The 22,765-nt window shown below is 43.7% G+C and overlaps 1 protein-coding gene across 1 annotated transcript; it reads right to left on the reverse strand.

The window, feature by feature from the left end:
• Window positions 1-12,593: 12,593 nt before the first annotated feature.
• LOC132899986 (transmembrane protein 74) lies at window positions 12,594-13,373 on the reverse strand. Its single transcript, XM_060942023.1, has one exon. The coding sequence runs from the start codon at window positions 13,371-13,373 to the stop codon at window positions 12,594-12,596; it is 780 nt and encodes a 259-aa protein (XP_060798006.1).
• Window positions 13,374-22,765: the final 9,392 nt, after the last annotated feature.

Below are 22,765 nucleotides of genomic sequence, written 5' to 3' on the forward strand. Positions count from 1 at the left end.
GGAGCTTGGGCAGAGGAATGAAATGGACGGTCTTAGAAAAATGGTCAATGACAGTGAGGATGCATGTATTGCCACCGGAGTTGGGGAGTCCTGTGATGAAGTCCAGGGTGATATGAGACCAAGGTCGATGCAGAGTAGGAAGAGGTCTTAGTAAGCCAGCAGGGGGTCGATTGGCTGTCTTGTTTCAGGAGCATGTGTCGCAGGCTGCCACGAACTCCTCGATGTCCTCCTTGATGGATGGCCACCAAAAGTGCTGCTGGATGAGAGCCAGGGTTCGGGCAGCTCCCAGATGACAGGCCAGCTTGGAACCATGACCCCACTGCAGCACCTGAGTTCACACATGACAGGGAACAAACAGATGGTTACGAGGAATATTGTTGGAGTTACCTTCACCGGGGTCCTGCTCCAGGGCCTTCTGCATGAGTGTCTCAACTTCTAGAATAGTGGCTCCCACCAGGCAGCATGGAGGAAGGATAGTCTTGGGTGGCTTGGACTCCTCTTGGTGGGAAGAGAACATCCTGGACAGGGCGTCGGGTTTGCCGTTCTTGGAGCCTGGGCAGTAGGAGAGCGTGAAGTTGAATCGGGAGAAGAGAGACCAACAGGCTTGACGAGAGTTGAGACATTTGGCAGACTTGAGGTACTCCAGGTTTTTATGGTCGGTCCAGACTAGGAATGGGAGGTCAGACCCCTCAAGCCAGTGCCTCCACTCCTCCAAGGCTAGTTTCACGGCCAGTAGTTTTCGGTCGCCGATGTAGTTTCATTCAGCTGAGGATAGCCGGCGGGAGAAGGAGCATGGGTAGACCTTGTTGTTGGCCCTCTGGGATAAGATGGCTCTGACCCCTGACTCGGAGGCATCAACCTCGACGATAAACTGCTTGGTAGAATCGGGTATGGTGAGAATGGGTGCTGTGGTAAACCTGTGCTTGAGACTGGAAAAGGCTTTCTCTGCTTCCTCCCCCCACTTGAACTTGGTCTTGGTTGAGGTCAGGGCTGAGAGAGGTCCGGCCACCATGCTGAAGTTCCGGATGAAACGCCTGTAAAAGTTGGCGAACCCCAGGAAGCACTGGAGCTTTCATCTCGAAGATAGGGTGGGCCAGTCAGTGACTGCCTCCAGCTTGAGAGGGTCAATCTGGATCTTGGCTGGTGAAATGAACCCCAGGAATGAGACAGAGCCTTGATGGAACTCGATCTTCTCTGCCTTAATGAACAGCTTATTCTCCACCAGGCATTGAAGAACCTGCCAGATGTGACCCCGATGTTCCTCCAGGGAGCGAGAGAAAATCAAGATATCATCCAGGTAAACAAGGACAAAGGTGTTAAGAAAGGCCCTCAAGACATCATTAACCAACACCTGGAATACCGCGGTCGCGTTAGCCAGGCCAAAAGGGACTACAAGGTACTCAGTGGCCTATGGTGGTGTTAAAAGCCGTCTTCCACTTGTCCCCTTCCCTGATCCTAACTAGGTGATAGGCATTACGCAAGTCCAGTTTAGTGAACACCTTAGCTCCCTGGAGTAGTTCAAAGGCTGTAGTCATGAGCGGTAGTGGGTAGCGGTTCTTGACTGTGATGGCATTAAGACCTCAATAGTCAATGCAGGGGTGGAGTGACTTAGCCTGGGCCCGCCCATCCTAAGCGTGACGCAACACGAGGGCCTGTTCCGAGCTTAGTCTGGCCAGGCAGGCTATCTACAGCATTTCCAAGCTCCCGAAAAATCAGGAACCAATCAACTTTGAGCATCTCCAACGGCCCTGGGTAGAGGCGTGTTCAAGGCAGTGACGTAGTAGAACTGCGACCGGAAGCCATAGATTGTTTACAGAATCTATGCCGGAAGCGCTTCATTCACATCACGAACATGGAGCAGCGGCAAGCCTTTAACACAGCGGTAGATGCTGTATTGAAAGCATTCAACCGGAAGTTCTCATTGAAAATGGAGCAAAGAGCAGCCCTGGAGGTATTTATTGAAAGGAAGGACGTTTTCGCCTTGCTCCCGACCGGCTTCGGTAAGAGTTTAATCTACCAGTTAGCCCCGTTGCGTCGCATACGTCAGAGGAAAGAGTGATGTGATTGGTTTAAGCTTCGTCACAGCCTTTTCTGGCTTCGACCAGTAGCAAACTGAGGCATTTCAGGGAGGCGGGTCAACCACGGGCTCTGGGAAACGGTTGGGCTTAATAGCTTGGCCAGACCAAATGCTCGGAGAGCTTTGAAGTCGCGTTAGCCAGGCTAGGAGTGACTTGTCTTTTTTCTCCATGAAGAAGAATCCTGCCCCTACTGGGGAGGAGGAAGGGCAGATGATCCCAGCTGCCAGAGACTCAGTGATGTATTTCTCCATGGCTTGTCTCTCAGCGGGGGAAAGAGAGTAGAGATGTCCCTTGGGTGGCGCCATCCCTGGCAGGAGGTCGATACCACAGTCATAGGGCCTATGAGGGGGAAGGGACACTGCTCAGGTCTTACTGAAGAGAGGCTTGAGGTCAAGATATTCCGGAGGCACATGAGAAAGGTCGGGAAACTCGCTGGCTGAGGTGGTTTGGCGGGAGGCAGAGCGGAGTTCAGTCAGGAGGCCAGGCAGGAAGGACTCCAGCCTAAGATGGTGTGGTCAGTCCAGTTTAAGTGGGGGTTGTGCTGCATCAACCAGGGTAATCCAAGAATAAAGGGAACGTGAGGGTTGTTCATGATGTGAAGTTGTATAGTTTCGGAGTGATTGCCTGAAATCCTTAGGGTGAGCGGGGTGGTGAGGTGAGTGATGGTGGTCAAGCCAGTGCCATTGAGTGTCAGGATGGTGAGAGGGACCTCGAGGGTGAGTAACGGGATTCTGAGATCCTTGGCAGTGGCGGAGCAGATCAGGTTCCTGTCCACCCCCGAGTCAACGAGCACCTGAAGATGGTGATGCTGATTGTTGAGAGTGATGACGGGGAGCAACGGTCAGTCAGCAGGGGACTGGTTCAGAGCATTGCCCACCAGGGCCCCTTGATTCACTGGTGGGGTCATCCTTTTAGCAGGCAGGCTTGGCAGATGTATCCCTGCTGACCGCAGTAGAAACAAGCCCCTGTGCTCCGTCGGCGCAGTCGTTCCTCTGCTGACACCCATACCCGATCTACCTGCATGGGTTCGATGGACAAGGTGGGCGGTGGAGAGGGGTTGAAGTTGTGGCAGCTCCTCTCTCTCCTCCGTTGTTGGACCCGCGCATCAATACGATTGGCAAGGTCCATCAGGCTGGAGAGGTCCGACAGCAGTTCCCGCAAGATGAGTTCATCCTTGATGGCATTGGATAAGCCATGTAGGAACACGTCGACCAGGGCACTCTCGTTCCAACCACATGATGCTGCCAACATCCGGAACTCGATGGCATAATCTGAGGTAGATTGGGCCCCTGCCGCAGCTCCATGAGCTCTCTTGCCACCTCCTGGCCAGACAGAGAGCAGTCGAATGTTTGCCTCATTTCCTCAGAGAATTCCTTGAAGCTGAAACAGGGCGCGTCGGCGTCCCAGACCACCGTCCCCCATTCCCTGGCCTTGCCGGTGAGGAGCATGATTGTATAGGCTACCCGGGAGCGTTCTGTGGGGAAAGCCAGAGGTTGAAGCTCCAAAATCAGTGAACACTGTGACAAAAAAGATCTGCAGGTACCTGGTTCTCCACTGTAGGGCTGAGGTGAAGGGAGTCTTGGTTCGTGGAGAGCAGCGGTGGCAGGAGGTGAAGAAAGAGACGGCTGGGCAGGGGTAGGCACGGCTTGGGAGTGCTGGAGTTGTGTGGCTAGGAGGTTGAGTGAGTCAGACAGGGTGGCCAGGTTCTGAGTGATCTGCCCAAGTTCCTGTTGGTGGGTCCCGAGGAGGGCTCCTTGCTGCTGCATAGCTGTTCTCAGATGGTTAAGTTCCACTGGATCCATGTTGGCCAGAATGTACTGTTAGGCGGTGGCGAGATGTGGAGAGTTAGGATCCAATAGCAGAACACAAACCAGAAAATCCAATGAATAAAAAATTACTTAATGTCCAAAAAAAGAGTCAACAAACAAAAATAGCAAAATAATCCAGACAACAACGAGGTAGACAAAGACAAAGTGCTGATATGAAAAAACATGAAAAATAGTTCTGACAAAAACTGGAGACAAAAAACGTAGTGCAAAAAACATGAAAAACTGACAAAACGTGAGTGCAAAAAACTGTGGCTAAGACTAGGCAAAACAAAGAGCAAAAATCCAGGAAGCAAAAAATGGCACAGAGATGATGTGAGAAACAGACAAGACGTTCTGTCAAAGTCCCCTTCTGAGAACGGCCTATTTATACACAGCAGAGCAGACCAGGAAGTGAATGTTGGCAAGATGGAAGTCCCGTCCCAGATCTGGATTGCGCTGAACTGGGAGATAATAAATCTCTGGAGTGGAAGTCCGGGGCGGATCATGACAGTACTAACAATCAATGATTAAGTACCTACTACCTGACCATAGGTGTAGAACGTTCGATGAGTATTCGAGCGAGTAGTAAGGACACAATTTGGACGTACTCTACCACCATCTTACCTGTCCTCTGGCCCAGATGTTTACAGATGATGTATACCCATGTACACGGTGAAATTTAAAAAAATATATATTTCTGTGATGACAGAAATATATATTCAGAGGCTCCAGCTGAATTATGGGATAGCATAGTGTAGCATAGTGTAGTATGGTTGCATACTTTGAATATAGTATATCATTATACTACATACTGCTTTTTGTGTACTTCTTCTTTCAGCTGTTCCCATTTGTTTGGGGTCGCCACAGTGGATCTGTTCTGCATATTTGGTTTTACACCAGATGCCCTTTCTGACGCAACCCTCCCCAATCTATCCAGGCCTGGGACTGGCGCTAAGTATGCAATGACTTGTATAACCCCAGTGGCTGGGTATTTTACCTACTCTGCATGTTTTTGGACTGTGGGGGAAAATGGAGCACCTGGAGGAAATCCAGGGAGAACATGGCATGTTCTCAACATGCACACAGAACTCCACAAAGAAAGGCCCCCATTGGCCACGAGGTTCAAACCTGGAGCCTTCTTGCTGTGAGGTGACAGTGCTAATTACTACACCACCATGCCACCCTATACTGTATTTTGTGTACTAATAGTACGAAAGTATGGGGAAGCCATGTCCTAATGATTAGAGAAGCAGCTTTGGGACCAAAAGGTTGCTGGTTTGATTCTCACAACCAGCAGGAATGGCTGAAGTACCCTTGAGCAAGGTACCTAACCCCCAACTGCTCCCCAGGCTGCTCTGGGTATGTAATACATTGTTCTGAATAAAAGTATCTGCTAAATACCTATAGTGTAAGTATGCATAGTCGGAGGCAGCTTCGCGCTCAGTGTGCTGAACTTAAGCCTTGATATTTTATATAATGGTATTCTAGTTTTTGACTTGGTTGGTTTTCAGTTCACGATTTTGGATCTTACCACTGTTATGATGGTTGCTGATTGCCTGATCTTTTGCCTAACCCTGTTCATGAGTTCGAATCATGTTTTGCATTTGTCTGCCAGATTCTTTAATAAACACTTTAACCTGCAATTGCATCAATCCCTGAACTGTTACGTGACACACTGTAATCATTAGCAAGCTGCTGTAGACTAAAGCACTTAGGGACATGCACTTATAGGAAAACAATCAATTCCATGGCGGTAACAGTAATTGCGGTTTGTTTCAGGCCACATCACACCACCCCATTATTAATGAGCTTCCTATAACAGCACATCCCATTATGGTTATAAATTACTTTGCTTCCTAAGAATGGGTTCCACTTGGAAATCTATCTCGATCTGAATACAAGGTCTATCTAAAAAGGTAATGTCAGGAATATTATGAGTTCTAACACACTCATTAGTACTAAAATAAAAGTGCCAAGAAAAGCTTCTTCAGGATGATTCTTAAGAAAAAACAGCTTTAGTTTCCAAAAACCATCATTTTGTTGGTGCCATAATCTGATTAATCATTTCCCAAATGATGAAATGATGTTAACATTAATGGTATGAAATGATACTTTAATTCATTGTAACAAAAAGCATCCTGGATATAAATAAGTTCTTCCATGGCAGTGTTTTACACGATTAGAAACAAAGGGTAAAGGTTCTCTGGTTGTTCCTTTGAGGGAAAACAAACCATGTAGGAACACTGAATTATTCAAAGAAACCTTAAATTCACTTTTTCTATTAGTTTCACTTGCTGAAAAAAGTGCTTTAAGGTGAACAACTGAACAATGAGCCAGAACCTTTACTTAGTGTTCTAGATGTAGTTATGTAGTTTACAAGGTTCAGAGCTTTATTCATCTATGCAGTACATGGGTTCACTTTTACCATGCGCTTTCACTTCTTGGCCATCCCTATAGTGACTTTTGTCTCGTGTTTTATTTTCACTGTTGCTATGCGACAAAGTCTGGGTAACAAGCATCATTTTGTTGAACATGCTGTTAGCATCAAGACTCTAATAGCCGTGCTCATGCAGATCTTGCCCTTGGTCAATCAGGCTAAAAAACGGTGCACAAAGCAGGATAAATAGGTTATGAGTTTTCAATTAGTGTATGTGTGTAGTGGGGAGCATTTTTAGTGTGCATGCTTTCTTCAAACGAGCAGACCTGTGTCCTTGACCTGTAGTGACCCCATTATGTGTCCAATCTTATTTCCTGCTTGCAGCTGCCTTCACTGATTGCAGTGAGTAATGGGAGAGAGAGAGAGAGAGAGAGAGAGAGAGAGAGAGAGAGAGAGAGAGAACGAAAGGGAGAAAAAGAAAATGGCAACATGATGCAAGCATTGCATACAATGTTACAAATTTCATTTGAAAATCACCTCACACAGAACTATGCATATTAAAATGGGACTCAGTGAGCTCCGTATTTTGCATTTTAGAGCCACTTATTGTCAAACATCAGGTTTTCTTTGCAATCCCATGTTATTAACAACCTGTCAGACTGAGCAATTCAATCATACAGTCAGGTTACTTCTTTGCTGATGAATTAATGCCCATAAGGGATTCACTTAGAGATATATGAGCACACTCAAAGTGGCACTGTGTATTATTTCATATGAACACACACCCGCTGAATTTACGACTGTTCAGTCTACACATTCATGCTAGAGCCACTATTTATATCACACTATCTTTTATGCTCTAGATTCTTCCTCTCTATTATATTCTCTCTCTCTCTCTAAATATTTTTCATCCCCTTTATTTGTTCTTGATTTTCTTCCAAATTGTGTTTGATTTGTTGTTGGCCACATGCATGTGTGCATATTTTTTTAGTGCTTTCTCTCCTTTTTATTAGATTTTCTAAATTAAAATTGCTTCTGCTTTTCATATATATGGGGTGGCATGGTGATGTAGTGGTTAGCATTGTCACCTCACAGCAAGAAGGTTCTGGGTTCGAGCCCAGTGGCCAGCGAGGGCCTTTCTGTGCGGAGCTTGCATGTTCTCCCTGTGTCTGTGTGGGTTTCCTCCGGGTGCTCCGGTTTCCCCCACAGTCCAAAGACATGCAGGTTAGGTTAACTGGTGACTCTAGATTGACCGTAGGTATGAATGTGAGTGTGAATGGTTGTTTGCCTCTGTGTCAGCCCTGTGATGACCTGGTGACTTGTCCAGGGGGTACCCTGCCTCTCACCCATAGTCAGCTGGGATAGGCTCCAGCTTGTCTGCGATCCTGTAGAACAGGATAAAGCAGCTACAGATAATGAGATGAGATTTATATATATATATATATATATATATATATATATATATATATATATATATATATATATATATATACACACACACACACACAGTGGTGCTTGAAAGTTTGTGAACCCATTAGAATTTTCTCTATTTCTGCATAAATATGACCTAAAACATCATCAGATTTTCACACAAGTCCTAAAAGTAGATAAAGAGAACCCAGTTAATCAAATGAGACAAAAATATTATATTTGGTCATTTATTTATTGAGGAAAATGATACAATATTGCATATCTGTGAGTGGCAAAAGTATGTGAACCTTTGCTTTCAGTATCTGGTGTGACCCCCTTGTGCAGCAATAACTGCAACTAAACGTTTGCGGTAACTGTTGATCAGTCCTGCACACCGGCTTGGAGGAATTTTAGCCCATTCCTCCGTACAGAACAGCTTCAACTCTGGGATGTTGGTGGGTTTCCTCACATGAACTGCTTGCTTCAGGTCCTTCCATAACATTTCAATTGGATTAAGGTCAGGACTTTGACTTGGCCATTCCAAAACATTAACTTTATTCTTCTTTAACCATTCTTTGGTAGAATGACTTGTGTGTTTAGGGTCGTTGTCTTGCTGCATGACCCACCTTCTCTTGAGATTCAGTTCATGGACAGATGTCCTGACATTTTCCTTTAGAATTCGCTGATATAATTCAGAATTCATTGTTCCATCACTGATGGCAAGCCATCTTGGCCCAGATCCAGTAAAACAGGCCCAAACCATGATACTACCACCACCATGTTTCACAGCTGGGATAAGGTTCTTATGCTGGAATGCAGTGTTTTCCTTTCTCCAAACATAACGCTTCTCATTTAAACCAAAAAGTTCTATTTTGCTCTCATCCATCCACAAAACATTTTTTCAATAGCCTTCTGGCTTGTCCATGTGACCTTTAGCAAACTGCAGATGAGCAGCAATGTTCTTTTTGGAGAGCAGTGGCTTTCTCCTTGCAACCCTGCCATGCACACCATTGTTGTTCAGTGTTCTCCTGATGGTGGACTCATGAACATGAACATTAGCCAATGTGAGAGAGACATTCAGTTGATTAGAAGTTACCGTGGGGTCCTTTGTGACCTTGCCGACTATTACACGCCTTGCTCTTGGAGTGATCTTTGTTGGTCGACCACTCCTGGGGAGGGTAACAATGGTCTTGAATTTCCTCCTTTTGTACACAATCTGTCTGACTGTGGATTGGTGGAGTCCAAACTCTTTAGAGATAGTTTTGTAACCTTTTCCAGCCTGATGAGCATCAACAACGCTTTTTCTGAGGTCCTCAGAAATCTCCTTTGTTCATGCCATGATACACTTCCACAAACATGTGTTGTGAAGATCAGACTTTGATAGATCCCTGTTCTTTAAATAAAACAGGGTGCCCACTCACACCTGATTGTCATCCCATTGATTGAAAACACCGGACTCTAATTTCACCTTCAAATTAACTGCTAATCTTAGAGGTTCACATACTTTTGCCACTCACAGAATAGTAATATTGGATCATTTTCCTCAATAAATAAATGACCAAGTATAATATTTTTGTCTCTTTTGTTTAACTGGGTTCTCTTTATCTACTTTCAGGACTTGTGTGAAAATCTGACGATGTTTTCGGTCGTACTTATGCAGAAATATAGAAAATTCTAAAGGGTTCACAAACTTTCAAGCACCACTGTATTCCCTCTTTATCTCAGCTTCCAAGGAACTTTATATATCGTGCTCCAATGTGTGTGGGTGGTTGTTAAAGAAACATATTTTGGTCACCACCACTACAATCGTATTACATCGTATTAGCATTGATTGGACCTTTTTACTCCATCTCTGTGTAACACATCAATAGCATGATAGTCATAACCAAACATTTCATACATACAGTGATTAAATGACACCATGGTGTGTGTGCTTGTGATAGAGCTGGCATTAAAGGCAGTTTTGCTGCATAAGTTGGAATCATTTAATCCACCTCATAGTAAACATTTCTCCTTATGAAATTCTACTGAACACTGCACTCCTGAGCAAACTGAGAGAGACTCATGCTTGTTCAGAGCCTTCTCAGCGTTTAATTACTCAGCCAAAAGTGAGGCTGAATGGCCACAGAGGATTTACCCATATGTTCAGAGCGATTTCAGAACATGGATGAGAGTGGAAGCTTTTCTCAGCCAGTATATACAATTAAAAAAAAAAAGATTATTGTTATCATTTGGGGGCGGCACGGTGGTGTAGTGGTTAGTGCTGTTGCCTCACAGCAAGAAGGTCCGGGTTCGAGCCCCGTGGCCGGCGAGGGCCTTTCTGTGTGGAGTTTGCATGTTCTCCCCGTGTCTGCATGGGTTTCCTCTGGGTGCGCCGGTTTCCCCCACAGTCCAAAGACATGCAGGTTAGGTTAACTGGTGACTCTAAATTGACCGTAGGTGTGAATGTGAGTGTGAATGGTTGTCTGTGTCTATGTGTCAGCCCTGTGATGACCTGGCGACTTGTCCAGGGTGTACCCCGCCTTTCGCCCGTAGTCAGTTGGAATAGGCTCCAGCTTGCCTGCGACCCTGTAGAATAGGATAAAGTGGCTAGAGATAATGAGATGAGATGTTATCATTTGACATTTAATGAACATTTTCAATATTTGTTGGATCATTCCATTGCCTTTTTTAATTTTCTTTGACATTTTACAGTCTGTGCTTTTACTAATTCTAGATTAAATAATAAACAGTTATCCCACGAAATCGACTTGTACATGAGCTGATAGCTGATGAGGCGCGTAGCACTGAGTCAGCTATAAGCCATGTACGATGAGATTGAGTGGAATAACTGTTTTATTCTATCCACATACACTGGATTTTGAGAAACAGAGCATTTTTATTTTGTGCAAATTCGATAAATAAAATCTTTATACAAAACGTCCAACAAAATAATTTCTGCTTAGAATGTAAACAAACCGGCAAAATGACAGTCACAATTTGTGAAAAATGTGATAATAATAATTCTTGAAAAATAAAAAAAGATATGTTCTTACCAACAAATACTTTCATTCCATATTTTGTTGCTTTTCTTTTTGTTTTTTTAGGGGGGTTTGTTTTCGAGTAGAGTTTTTATTTCATCCTCGGTTGGTTCAGCAACATGCTCCGCCATTTTGTTTTTCTCTACTTGTGGTATATGAGCTGATAGCCTAGTAGTAGAGTAGCCAATCAGAGCGCATGATTGCTCATATCCAGTGAATGTGGATAGAATAATCAAAGTTGTTTGTCTAATAAACTGAATGTATCATGGTGTACAAAGACCATTCCTTTGAGAGAGCGTTACTAAGCAGCTGAATGTTCCATTTTGATTACTGAAGTTTGGTTTTAGATTTAGAACAAGAGTTCACAAATGTTTTGAGTAAATGAACCCAAATGGGCACTTTGAACATCTGTGACCACAAGCCTTGTCCACTTTACATTTTTTTAATTCCAGATTTATGAGTGAGAACTATTGCAACATTTGAATGAGGCTAAACACTAAAGAATCCAAAAGCACTCAATATGACTTATTGCAATATAACTCCCAGTACAAAAAATAGTAGTATGTAAAATGCATCTTCATTAACTGTGTGTGTGTGTGTGTGTGTGTGTGTGTGTGTGTGTGTGTGTGTGTTCAACAGAGACATCTGCTAACAGTAACTGCACCCTCTGTTTATTTATGTAGGCTACTAAAGACCACTCAGGCTGAGTATATAAATGTATACACATTGACTATGTACATGCAGGCGCAGAGGTTCATTTGACTTGGAGATGCGGCATTTAAGCGATGACAGGCTGTCGTGTAAAATCACCAAACAAAACGCTGCACCATTGCTGACATAAGATTAGATATAAAATAGAGCTGAATGTGTGTGTACACAAACGGACTTAATGATACACTGCATGCTATTGATTTAACCATAAAATGCACCTGTTACTACAAGAAAACGTGTTTATATAAAATATATACAAATGACGTATACGTCATAATGATCTGTTTCAAGCAAAGGCGATGTTAACTCATACATGTGATTGAAAAATACCACAGTTTTGATGCCATTGTTTGGCTCTCTCATCCTGGTTCTCTAGTTCTAGGCTGAGTTTCTGAAAAAATATTGTAAAATTCTAAATTTAACTTGAGAAAGAGTTTTCAGTGTGATATTTGCTCTACTGTTCATTGATGATGTTTGTGTTTTGGGGAAACTTGTTTGTTAAGTCCCTTGCTACACCCAGTCCAATCCAACATAATCACATGCCTGTAAATTCATTCTGATTCACATGACTAAGGTTGGAGTTTGCATGTTCTCCGCCGTGTCCACGTGGGTTTCCTCCGGGTGCTCCGTTTCCCCCCACAGTCCAAAGACATGCAGTTAGGTTAATTGGTGGCTCTAAATTGACCGTAGGTGTGAATGTGAGTGTGAATGATTGTTTGTCTGTATGTGTCAGCCCTATGATAACCTGGCAACTTGTCCAGGGTGTACCCCGCCTTTCGCCCGTAGTCAGCTGGGATAGGCTCCAGATTGCCTGCGACTCTGTAGAACAGGATAAAGCGGCTACAGATAATGGATGGATGGATGATTAAGGTTGTGTATTTTTAAAAAAAGATCCTTAAAGTTACAGTTAAAGGCAGGGTTCCTGTTTGTACTGAACATTATTATGACTGTTTCATTATTATGCAACTGGACAAAATCGACCACATTGCTCTCGCTCACTGGTATTCACATTAAATAGTGAAATAGTAATTACTTCACCCCTTTAAATCCCAGACAAACAGTTATGACACTCGATATTTTGTTATAGTTCCGGAATAATATGATGTTATGTGAATAAATGAATAGTAAGGCAAAACTTTAAGGGGTTAAAGAATGTAAAATATCATACATAGTGAGAGAAATACAGGTTTTAGCTTGAAATTTCAATCATTGCATCATCCTCATCCAAACCCAGATGTGACGGGACACTGTTTTGAGTACCAACACCTCTAAAATTGATAGACCCGTAGAGTTTGGCTGAGAGCTTAGAGCTTGCAAAAGCCTTCCGTCTGACCATCTCGCTTTTATACAAGGAGATCATGAGTAAGGTGGAGAGCACTACACCGCCCAAAGTCAGGAAACACAGACCGGCGATCACACATCTGTCCAGGTGTGCGCCCACCCGGGCGTTCTCGAGGGCCAGATGCTCCATTTCCCGCGCTGAGACACTGTCTGGACTCACCCTGATGTCACGAGGGATCGCGTAGGAAACAACCACCAGAAAGATCCCGGTCACTAAAAATGTCACAGCACAAATGAAGCCATAATCAGCCGACTTTTCAGCTTGTTCTGCTGCAAAATCATCGGAGAGATCCGGATCACAGAAAGGGCTCGAGTGTTCACAGTTGGTCTCTGGGTTCTGAATGTGTATTTCGACGCCGGTTATCTCGGAAAAGCCTGTTTCAAACTCCTCATCATGACACACGAGAACTTCTTCATCAGTTCCCCACTGGTGGAGAAGCGGAGGCTCTGTCCGTGGTGCTGAAAAGCCAAGCTGTCCTCTCGCGCGCGCCTCCGGTTCGATTAAGAAAGCCGCTTCATCCGTGCATGCTGGATAATAAGTTTCCTCGTGTTGCACAGTCCACTCGAGGTCCCTGCTACCAAGCCGACCTCTTACAGGACCAGGGTAGAGGATCTTGAGCTCAGACATGCCTTTTAATCCGCTCTTTTCATCTCACCGTCATCTAAAAAAAAAAAAAGCCAAATACATCTACACTATTTGTGATCAATTCTGTGCTCTTGTCCAGTTTAATGTCCTCCAATCTCTTAAGCATGCAGGGAGTTCTTTACCTAGTTTTAGTCATCTTAACATAAGACGGCAGGCTCTTTTTCAATGCCCAACTTGATTCTGAACTAATCATGAAAAAAAAAAAGTGGCACCTCCTACCATCAGCAACATTTCCCATGTGGCGTCTCTGTTTCATGACTCGCTGCCTTTATTCCCTTGTGTTTTCCGCAGTCGTGTAGTAGTGGGTTGCTGACATGTTTCTTGATCTTCAGCATCTTCGGGATTTTGTGAAATAGTAACAAAAGCTAAATAAATAAATAAATAAATAAATAAGATCAGAAATGATCTACCTTTTCGTTGCGGTTCGGTTATACGTGACTCTGCCTTGTCATCGTCAGTAGTCGGGTAATTAGGAAGGGGGGAAAAAAAGCAGCGACGTGTTCCTCCTCCTCCTCCTCCTCCTCTTCCTCCGTGCTGATGAATTGACTTCTCTTCTTCTTCTTCTTCTGTGCACACTGAAAGTCAGAGTGCCGACGCGCAGGGATGAGAAAGGAAGTCTTGAAAATGAAATAAAATATGACTCGGAGAAGGAAAAAAAAAATCCTCATTATGGACACATTTTTCACTTCCACCAAAGCAGCCAGTACATGTTCGCCGTCCAAATGTTCCTTTCTTACTTATGCACTGCAGTTCCTACTCTAATGTCACCAACAAATGCAAGAATATTTCCACTAATTAGCATCAAACTGCATGCAAACCCGTGAACCTTATCGAATAATAGTAATCTCTATATGGGCTTGTTGTTTATGAGAATTAACAAACAATACTGTACAGTGGGCGGCACGGTGGTGTAGTGGTTAGCGCTGTCGCCTCACAGCAAGAAGGTCCGGGTTCGAGCCCTGTGGCCGGCGAGGGCCTTTCTGTGTGGAGTTTGCATGTTCTCCCCGTGTCCGCGTGGGTTTCCTCCGGGTGCTCCAGTTTCCCCCACAGTCCAAAGACATGCAGGTTAGGTTAACTGGTGACTCTAAATTGACCGTAGGTGTGAATGTGAGTGTGAATGGTTGTCTGTGTCTATGTGTCAGCCCTGTGATGACCTGGCGACTTGTCCAGGGTGTACCCCGCCTTTCGCCCGTAGTCAGCTGGGATAGGCTCCAGCTTGCCTGCGACCCTGTAGAAGGATAAAGCGGCTAGAGATAATGAGATGAGATGAATACTGTACAGTACTTAGAACCATAGTAATAGACTTAAACACCAAATACTTAAAGCTAGACTGACTTTCAGATTTTTCAAGTGTAGGTCATAAAAAGAATTTTCCCCGACACCCAATTATTTTTTTTTTAGTGGACCGAAAGCTACTGAATTCGAATCACAGACTTCCATCCATCCATCCATCCATCCATCCATCCATCCATCCATTATCTGTAGCCGCTTATCCTGTTCTCCAGGGTCGCAGGCAACCTGGAACCTGTCCCAGCTGACTATGAGCGAGAGGCGGGGTACACCCTGGACAAGTCGCCAGGTCATCGCAGGGCTGACACATAGAGACAAACAACCATTCACACTCACATTCACACTTATGGTCAATTTAGAGCCACCAGTTATCCCAACCTGCATGTCTTTGGACTGTGGGGGAAACCAGACCACCCAGAGGAAACCCACACAGGCACGGGGAGAACATGCAAACTCCACACAGCAAGGCCCCTGTCAGCCACTGGGCTCGAACCCAGAACCTTCTTGCTGTGAGGCAACAGTGCTAACCACTACACCATCATGCCGCTCACAGACTTCCAATTTTATTATTATTTTTTTAAATAGAGCAATTAATGAATTTACAGCCACGTGGCCCTAAATTCTCTGCTATTATTTCTTGCTTCACCGTGACACAATACAAGATACTACGTCATGCATCACATGGTGGGCTTTCTCTGTTCAGGCAAGGCATTGTGGGATACAAATTTGAAACAGGAAAGAACAACAGAGGACGCCAATGAAACATGAAAGACCGACTACAGTAACAAGAAGAAAAGGCATTATGTTGCGAAGGAAAGGAAACGCAGAACCAAACTAATAAATATCGGCGGTCAGCGAGCACCTCGGTGTGATCAGCTGTTCATTTAGCGACAGAATGATGGAACTGTCAGTGCACGATCAAGGTAAACCTGTAGATGGCAGTAACACAACAGTGGATGCCAGCTGCCATAAAATCCAAAAGAAGAAGAATACGATGACGAAGAAGGTAAACCTCCACATGCGCACACTGACTTCCTCTGTTTGCTTGATTGCATGAAGCGAACAATTTCATGCACATTATTTGCTTGGGAATCCCCTCAAATTAAATAACTTCCCAGCCACAGAATGGCCTGGTTTTTGTTTTTATAGATCTCATCTCATCTCATTATCTCTAGCCGCTTTATCCTTCTACAGGGTCGCAGACAAGCTGGAGCCTATCCCAGCTGACTACAGGCGAAAGGCGGGGTACACCCTGGACAAGTCGCCAGGTCATCACAGGGCTGACACATAGACACAGGCAACCATTCTCACTCACATTCATACCTACGGCCAATTTAGAGTCACCAGTTAACCTAACCTGCATGTCTTTGGACTGTGGGGGAAACCGGAGCACCCGGAGAAAACCCACGCGGACACGGGGAGAACATGCAAACTCCACACAGAAAGGCCCTTACCAGCCACGGGGCTCGAACCCGGACCTTCTTGCTGTGAGGCGACAGAGCTAACCACTACACCACCGTGCCGCCTATTTTTTAAAGATATTACAGAAAAAAACATATATCACAATGACCAAATTTCAGAAGCAACTAAATTTCACCGGTTTTATGAAATCAAAAGGCCGTCTACTTTTAAATACTTATCTACTATGGTGTTTAATAATTAACATTAAATCACTAGATATAGTCTATGTGTGTGTGTGTGTGTGTGTTTGTGCATGGTTGCATGATGTCACAGTGGGTAGTGTGGATGCCACACAGCTCCGGGGTTCCCTGTTTGAGTTCAGGTTTCTGTCTGCACCCTATTTCATATGCTCTCCTCTGGTTTCCTCCCATTTTTCTGTTGTCCTCCCACCTCCAAAAACATGCCAGTGGATTGTCTAGACCACATTTCCCCTAGATGGAACTGAGTATGTGTGAGTGAGTATGGGTGCATGGTGCAAATGAGTGTGTGGGTGTGCTGTGATGGACAGTTGTACCAACAAGTGTGTGTTCATCCAAGCTCCATGTTCCTGAGATAGCCTCTGTGAACCTGGCCAAGATAAAGCTCGAACTTATGATGAATGAAATCTCAGTGTCACTCAGCCAAGGCACCAGTCTACCAGTTTGTCACTGAGAAAAGGCCAGCGATTAATACACACTGCACATGGACAAAATGAGCTACAACACATCATCAGTAATTGGGAAGGTGTGTGTGAAATACAAGTGTAATGAACACTAGGTGGTTTATTTACTGTCATACTTTTCCCCCCAGAATGTCTAAGGTAGAGAAACTAAAGGTATATCGAATAAAAACATTTTTGTCCACACAAAGGACAGATTAAACAAAGGACAAATTAGTTTTTTGGGTTTTTTGTTTGTTTGAATTAAATGGTTACAACTTTTCTATTAATCATGCTTGGTATTTAGAGGAAATGTGGCATGAAGCCAGTAGGCACTTGAGAGCACAGACCTCTGCCAAGGACAACAGTTGACTCTTCCCAATGACAGCCACTTTATGTGTTTGGATATATTTCAAAAACTATTAGAATTACACTCACCGACCACTTTATTAAGAACACCCATCCACCTGCTGTGCTATGCAGTCCTCTAATCAGCCGATCTCTTGACAGCAGCACAATGCATCAAATCATGCAGATACAAATCAAGAGCTTCAGTTAATGCTCACTTCAAACATCAGAATGGGAAAAACTGTGATCTCAAAGTGTGACTTTCTTTCACTGTGGCATGGGTGTTGGTTTGAGCCAGATGGACTGGTTTGAGCATTTCAGAAACTGCTGACCTCCTGGAGTTTTCACACACAACAGTCTCTAGATTTTACATAGAATGGTGCAAAATACAAAAAACACTGAGTGAGAGAAACGCCTTGTTGAGAAGAGCGGTTAGAGGAAAATGGCCAGATTGGTTCGAGCTGCCAGGAAGGATATAGTAACTCATAGCAACTTTTTACAACCGTGGGGAGCAGAAAAGCATTTCAGCATGCAACAACAGAAGAGCACATTGGGTTCCACTCCTGCTAGCCAAGAACAGGAATCTTAGAATCAAGTTCCTATTAAAGTGGCCGATGAGCGTATGTGCCGACATGTCATAACATATCCCGGGGGATTACCGGTACCCGTGAATGTGGATTGGCCTAATCCCAACCTGCCTTGACCCTACCCCTAGTTTCGAAGTTCCCTCAACTGGGTACTGGCCCTTCAAAATGAAGCTATATCATATTTCTACACTGGCTATGTTTTGTCACTATTGAACTTTATCACCATCTACTGGATTTTAAGATGTATGGCATTGTTGAGTGCAGAAGTTAGTGAAATTGAAAATAAATCCCTGGATCCACCCTGTGACAGATCCACTCCAAAATTTAAGGGTTTCTTTCTTGGCCCATGCTCCACCCTTCCACCAAGTTTCATGGAAATTGGGTTGGAAGGTTTCATGCAGTGCTGTTTACAGGCAAACAGACGAAACAGTAAAAATAACTTCCGTGGTGGAGGTCAAAATTGAAATCACAAATGCTGCACATCACTGAACCACACCCACTGTATATAGTATAAGGTATGTACAGTGGATAGAAAAAGTCCACCTGGTCTTCTCATCTCATCTCATTCTCTCTAGCCGCTTTATCCTGTTCTACAGGGTCGCAGGCAAGCTGGAGCCTATCCCAGCTGACTACGGGCGAAAGGCGGGGTACACCCTGGACAAGTCGCCAGGTCATCACAGGGCTGACACATAGACACAGACAACCATTCACACTCACATTCACACCTACGGTCAATTTAGAGTCACCAGTTAACCTAACCTGCATGTCTTTGGACTGTGGGGGAAACCGGAGCACCCGGAGGAAACCCACGCGGACACGGGGAGAACATGCAAACTCCGCACAGAAAGGCCCTCGCCGGCCACGGGGCTCGAACCCGGACCTTCTTGCTGTGAGGCGACAGCGCTAACCACTACACCACCGTGCTGCCTCCACCTGGTCTTATTAAAATATAATTTTTTTTGTTAAGTAAAAAAAAAAAAAAAATTAAGTTAATTTAAACCATCAGAACCTAAAATCTGTGGGGTGACCTGAAGAAGGCTGTGCACAGGAGACGTGCAGCCAATTTAACAGAGTTAGAATGCTTTTGCATGGAAGAATGGCAAAATAATGCTGTCATGAAGTGCCAAATGGATTGACTCTTACCAAAAAGATTGATTAAATCGAAGTATTAATTAAGTATTCGTTTACGGGTGTGCAAACTTATACAACCAGGTGATTGCACATTTTTTTACTTTTCATTTTCCCCCTAAAATGATTCTTATTCACAATAAAGTTAGAAAAGGTTCTGACATGTTTTATCTTGGTTTCATTTTTTTTTTAACATCATGAAACCCTGCCATTTGAACAGGGTTGTGTAGACTTTTATATCCACTATATTTTTGCTTTTGTTTATAGTAGATTACTGATAATGTTGCCTAAATGTGAAGTTATGGGACTATAGCTTGGTTGTTGCACAGTAATTGGAGAGATAATGCATCTCACTTGGCTTCTAAATGAGAAGACGCTAAACGTATCTTTCTGTGATGGAGCTTAATGTGTTCAGTCATGATTTCCCATGGCACAGGACCGCAATGACCCCCATGCTTAGCCTGTCGCAGGCCAGTCATGCGTACCACAAGGTTGCCGTAAGTAATAATCTTACGTCTCACTGCTTCTCTCATCTCTCTGCACGACAAATATCAAATCCAGCCTGTGCACAGATGCAACAGTGAAATGTGCAGGCATTGAGGCTGGTTATCACCTCTTGGTACAGTTAGACATTTTCTGAGAATGAATTTTAAATTACTGAGAAAGTGATTTTCTCTGTCATGCTCTGCCACACACACACACACACACACACACACACACACACACATACATACATGCACACGCAATAGGATTACTCACACAACAAACCTGGGACATAAACCAGGCCCACACTCCTGTTGGTGACAACAATAATATTCTCCATTGGATTTGCTGACCTAGATGGAGGAACACAGCTGTGTGTAGTGTGCAGAAGAAATGAAGAACACACACACACAGAACAACATTTCCTACAGCCACATCTCTGACAGGTATAACCACAGAATATTCATTACAGACTGGCTTTATCAAAAGACATCTCATCTGTCATCAGTGACACTTCCAGAGTCTCACAAGCTTCAGATCAAATTGTGCACAGCCACACAGGCATACACACAGACTATTTTACACCAATGGAGAAACGAAACCCAATTTATGGAATACTTTTACACAAAGTTTTATTAGTTACATGCTGTAATAACAACCAGCAATGCAGCAGTGATGCATGGAATGTTCTAGTGAATGAGACAGAATGCAAGTGCATATTCGTAACAAGGGCTTTATTTGATTAAATCCAACAATTGTCATGAAATTCCATGGCGAGGGTCAAAACACATTCAGGTAACATCAAATGAGAGCATCAATGACGGCATACGTGTACCTCACTCCAGCCCCATCTAGTCCAGAAGGAACGATCTAAAGTGGGCCACCTTGCGCAATAAATGTTGCAAGCTATATACACGATATACAAGCTAGATATAGAAGTTATTTACACCCTAGGAATACCTACCAATTTGCCAGAAGGAATCCAAAACGGCAAGGAATTGACCGAGAAGAAGCGATTTCTGCTGAACTACTCATTAAGGCTTAATTAGTCCATAACTTCATTAATAATTGTAATCAAGCAACTCTGGGTAGAAGTTATATGCACCCTAGGTACCCCTACCTTCATGCCAGAAAGAATAAAAATTGGTAAAGAATTGAGGAAGAAGAAGTAACTTGTGTGGAAACTGCTCACTAGGGTTTAAATACTCCATATCGTCATTATTAATTGCAATTATGCAAATTTGGGTAGAAGCTATATGCACCCCAGGCAGACCTACCTTGCTGCCAAAAAGAATAAAAATCGGTGAAGAATTGAGAGAGAAGAAGCGATTTTCATGAAATGTGGAAAACACCGGATGGACAACGGATGACGGATGGATGATGAACAATACACGATGGCATAAGCTCATCGCCTGTCAGCTGGATGAGCTAATAATGATAATAGATAATCTAAAACAAAGTCAGAAAACCATTTAAAAAATACTGGAAATACAAGAAACTGGGAAATACAAGGCTCAGAAATGCATGATGCAATTGGCAATATTTTGCAAAGATATTAAAGACACAACAGGGTATAAACAAACAAATTAATCAAGAAAACAAACACAGCAGGGCATCTAACCAATGACAATACAAGGGCTGACATGGGACTAGAACAATAAGAAAGGCATATAGCAAAACATAATCAAAAGCACACAGAGGGGCTTCTGAGTGGTGGAAAAACAAAGCATTTGCCATATAATCTAGAGACTGAATGTCCGAATCCCAAGGATGTCACAGCTATTCGTAACCAGGAGCTCAAGAGAGCAAAATGGGCCGTGCTTCGCTGTCAATCGCAGTGATACTAGCCAATCGCAGGTGTCTGTAAGGTCATGTATGGGGAAGAGGGTTGATAATGCTTTCCTCTAGATGTGTCATGCAGTTCAAAAAGATACAATTGGCTGCCTTCATGTGTCCTGGTTGGTAGCTGTTGTATTACATTACATTACATTATATTAATGGCATTTAGCAGATGCTCTTATCCACAGCAATGTACAACATACCCTGAGCAGCCTGTCTGGGGCTAGGTGCCTTGCTCAAGGGCACTTCAGCCATTCCTGCTGTTCCAGGGAATCAACCCGGCAACCTTTTGGTCCCAAAGCTGCTTCTCTAACCATTAGGCCATGGCTTCCCCAATGTATAATTAACAGTCATTCCATGAAATTGAGTCGTACATGAGCTGATAGCTGACGAGGCACGTAGCACCGAGTTGGCTATAAGCCATGCACGACGAGATTGAGTGGAATAGCTGTTTTATTCTATTCACATTCACTGGATTTTGAGAAACGGAGCATTTTTGTTTTTATTTTTTGCAAATTCAGTAAATAAAAACTTTATACAAAACGTCTGACAAAATAATTTCTGCTTAGAATGTAAACAAACCGGTAAAGTGACAACAGCAATTTGTGATCTCATCTCATTATCTCTAGCCGCTTTATCCTGTTCTACAGGGTCGCAGGCAAGCTGGAGCCTATCCCAGCTGACTACGGGCGAAAGGCGGGGTACACCTTGGACAAGTCGCCAGATCATCACAGGGCTGACACATAGACACAGACAACCATTCACACTCACATTCACACCTCCGGTCAATTTAGAGTCACCAGTTAACCTAACCTGCATGTCTTTGGACTGTGGGGAAAACCGGAGCACCCAGAGGAAACCCACGCGGACACGGGGAGAACATGCAAACTCCGCACAGAAAGGCCCTCGCCGGCCACGGGGCTCGAACCCGGACCTTCTTGCTGTGAGGCGACAGCGCTAACCACTACACCACCGTGCCGCCCGCAATTTGTGATAAATGCTATAATAATAATAATTCTTGAAAAATTAAAAAAAGATATGTTCTTATCATCAAATACTTTCATTCCACATTTTGTTGCTTTTTTGTATTCTTGGGGTTTTGTTTTCCAATAGAGTATTTATTTTATCCTCGGTTAGTTCAGCAACACGCTCCACCATTTTGTTTTTCTCTACTCATGGTATATGAGCTGATATCCTAGTAGTAGAGTAGCCAATCAATGCACACGATTGCTCATATCCAGCGAATGTGGCTAGAATAATAGGGGATGTCTGGCTGGTGGGTGGGAATAGTCAATACTAAAAGGAGGGGGATGGGTTGAAAAAAGTCTCTGCAAAAAAGGAGCTCAATGAACCAGCGCTAGCAGCACTCACCATGCTGAGAACCATGCTGCACTCTTTGTAACACATGTATCACACTTTCTCAGTCTAACATGGCTTCACAATTTCAGCTTTGACAAAGTTGCATGATGATTGAGTGCATATAAAAATTAAGCTTAGCATTTATACCTTTCTTTTTAAATTCATTTGTATGAAATTGAATGAAATGTAACAATACTACAATACCAAAACGACAACACAAATGCTTATTTCACCATAACCCT

This window comes from Neoarius graeffei, chromosome 16 (genome assembly GCF_027579695.1).
Source record: "Neoarius graeffei isolate fNeoGra1 chromosome 16, fNeoGra1.pri, whole genome shotgun sequence".
Lineage (NCBI taxonomy): Eukaryota > Metazoa > Chordata > Actinopteri > Siluriformes > Ariidae > Neoarius > Neoarius graeffei.

What these genes read in the sequence shown, in the direction of transcription:
- LOC132899986 (XM_060942023.1), bottom strand. Translation starts at nt 13,373, where the DNA reads ATGTCTGAGCTCAAGATCCTCTACCCTGGTCCTGTAAGAGGTCGGCTT.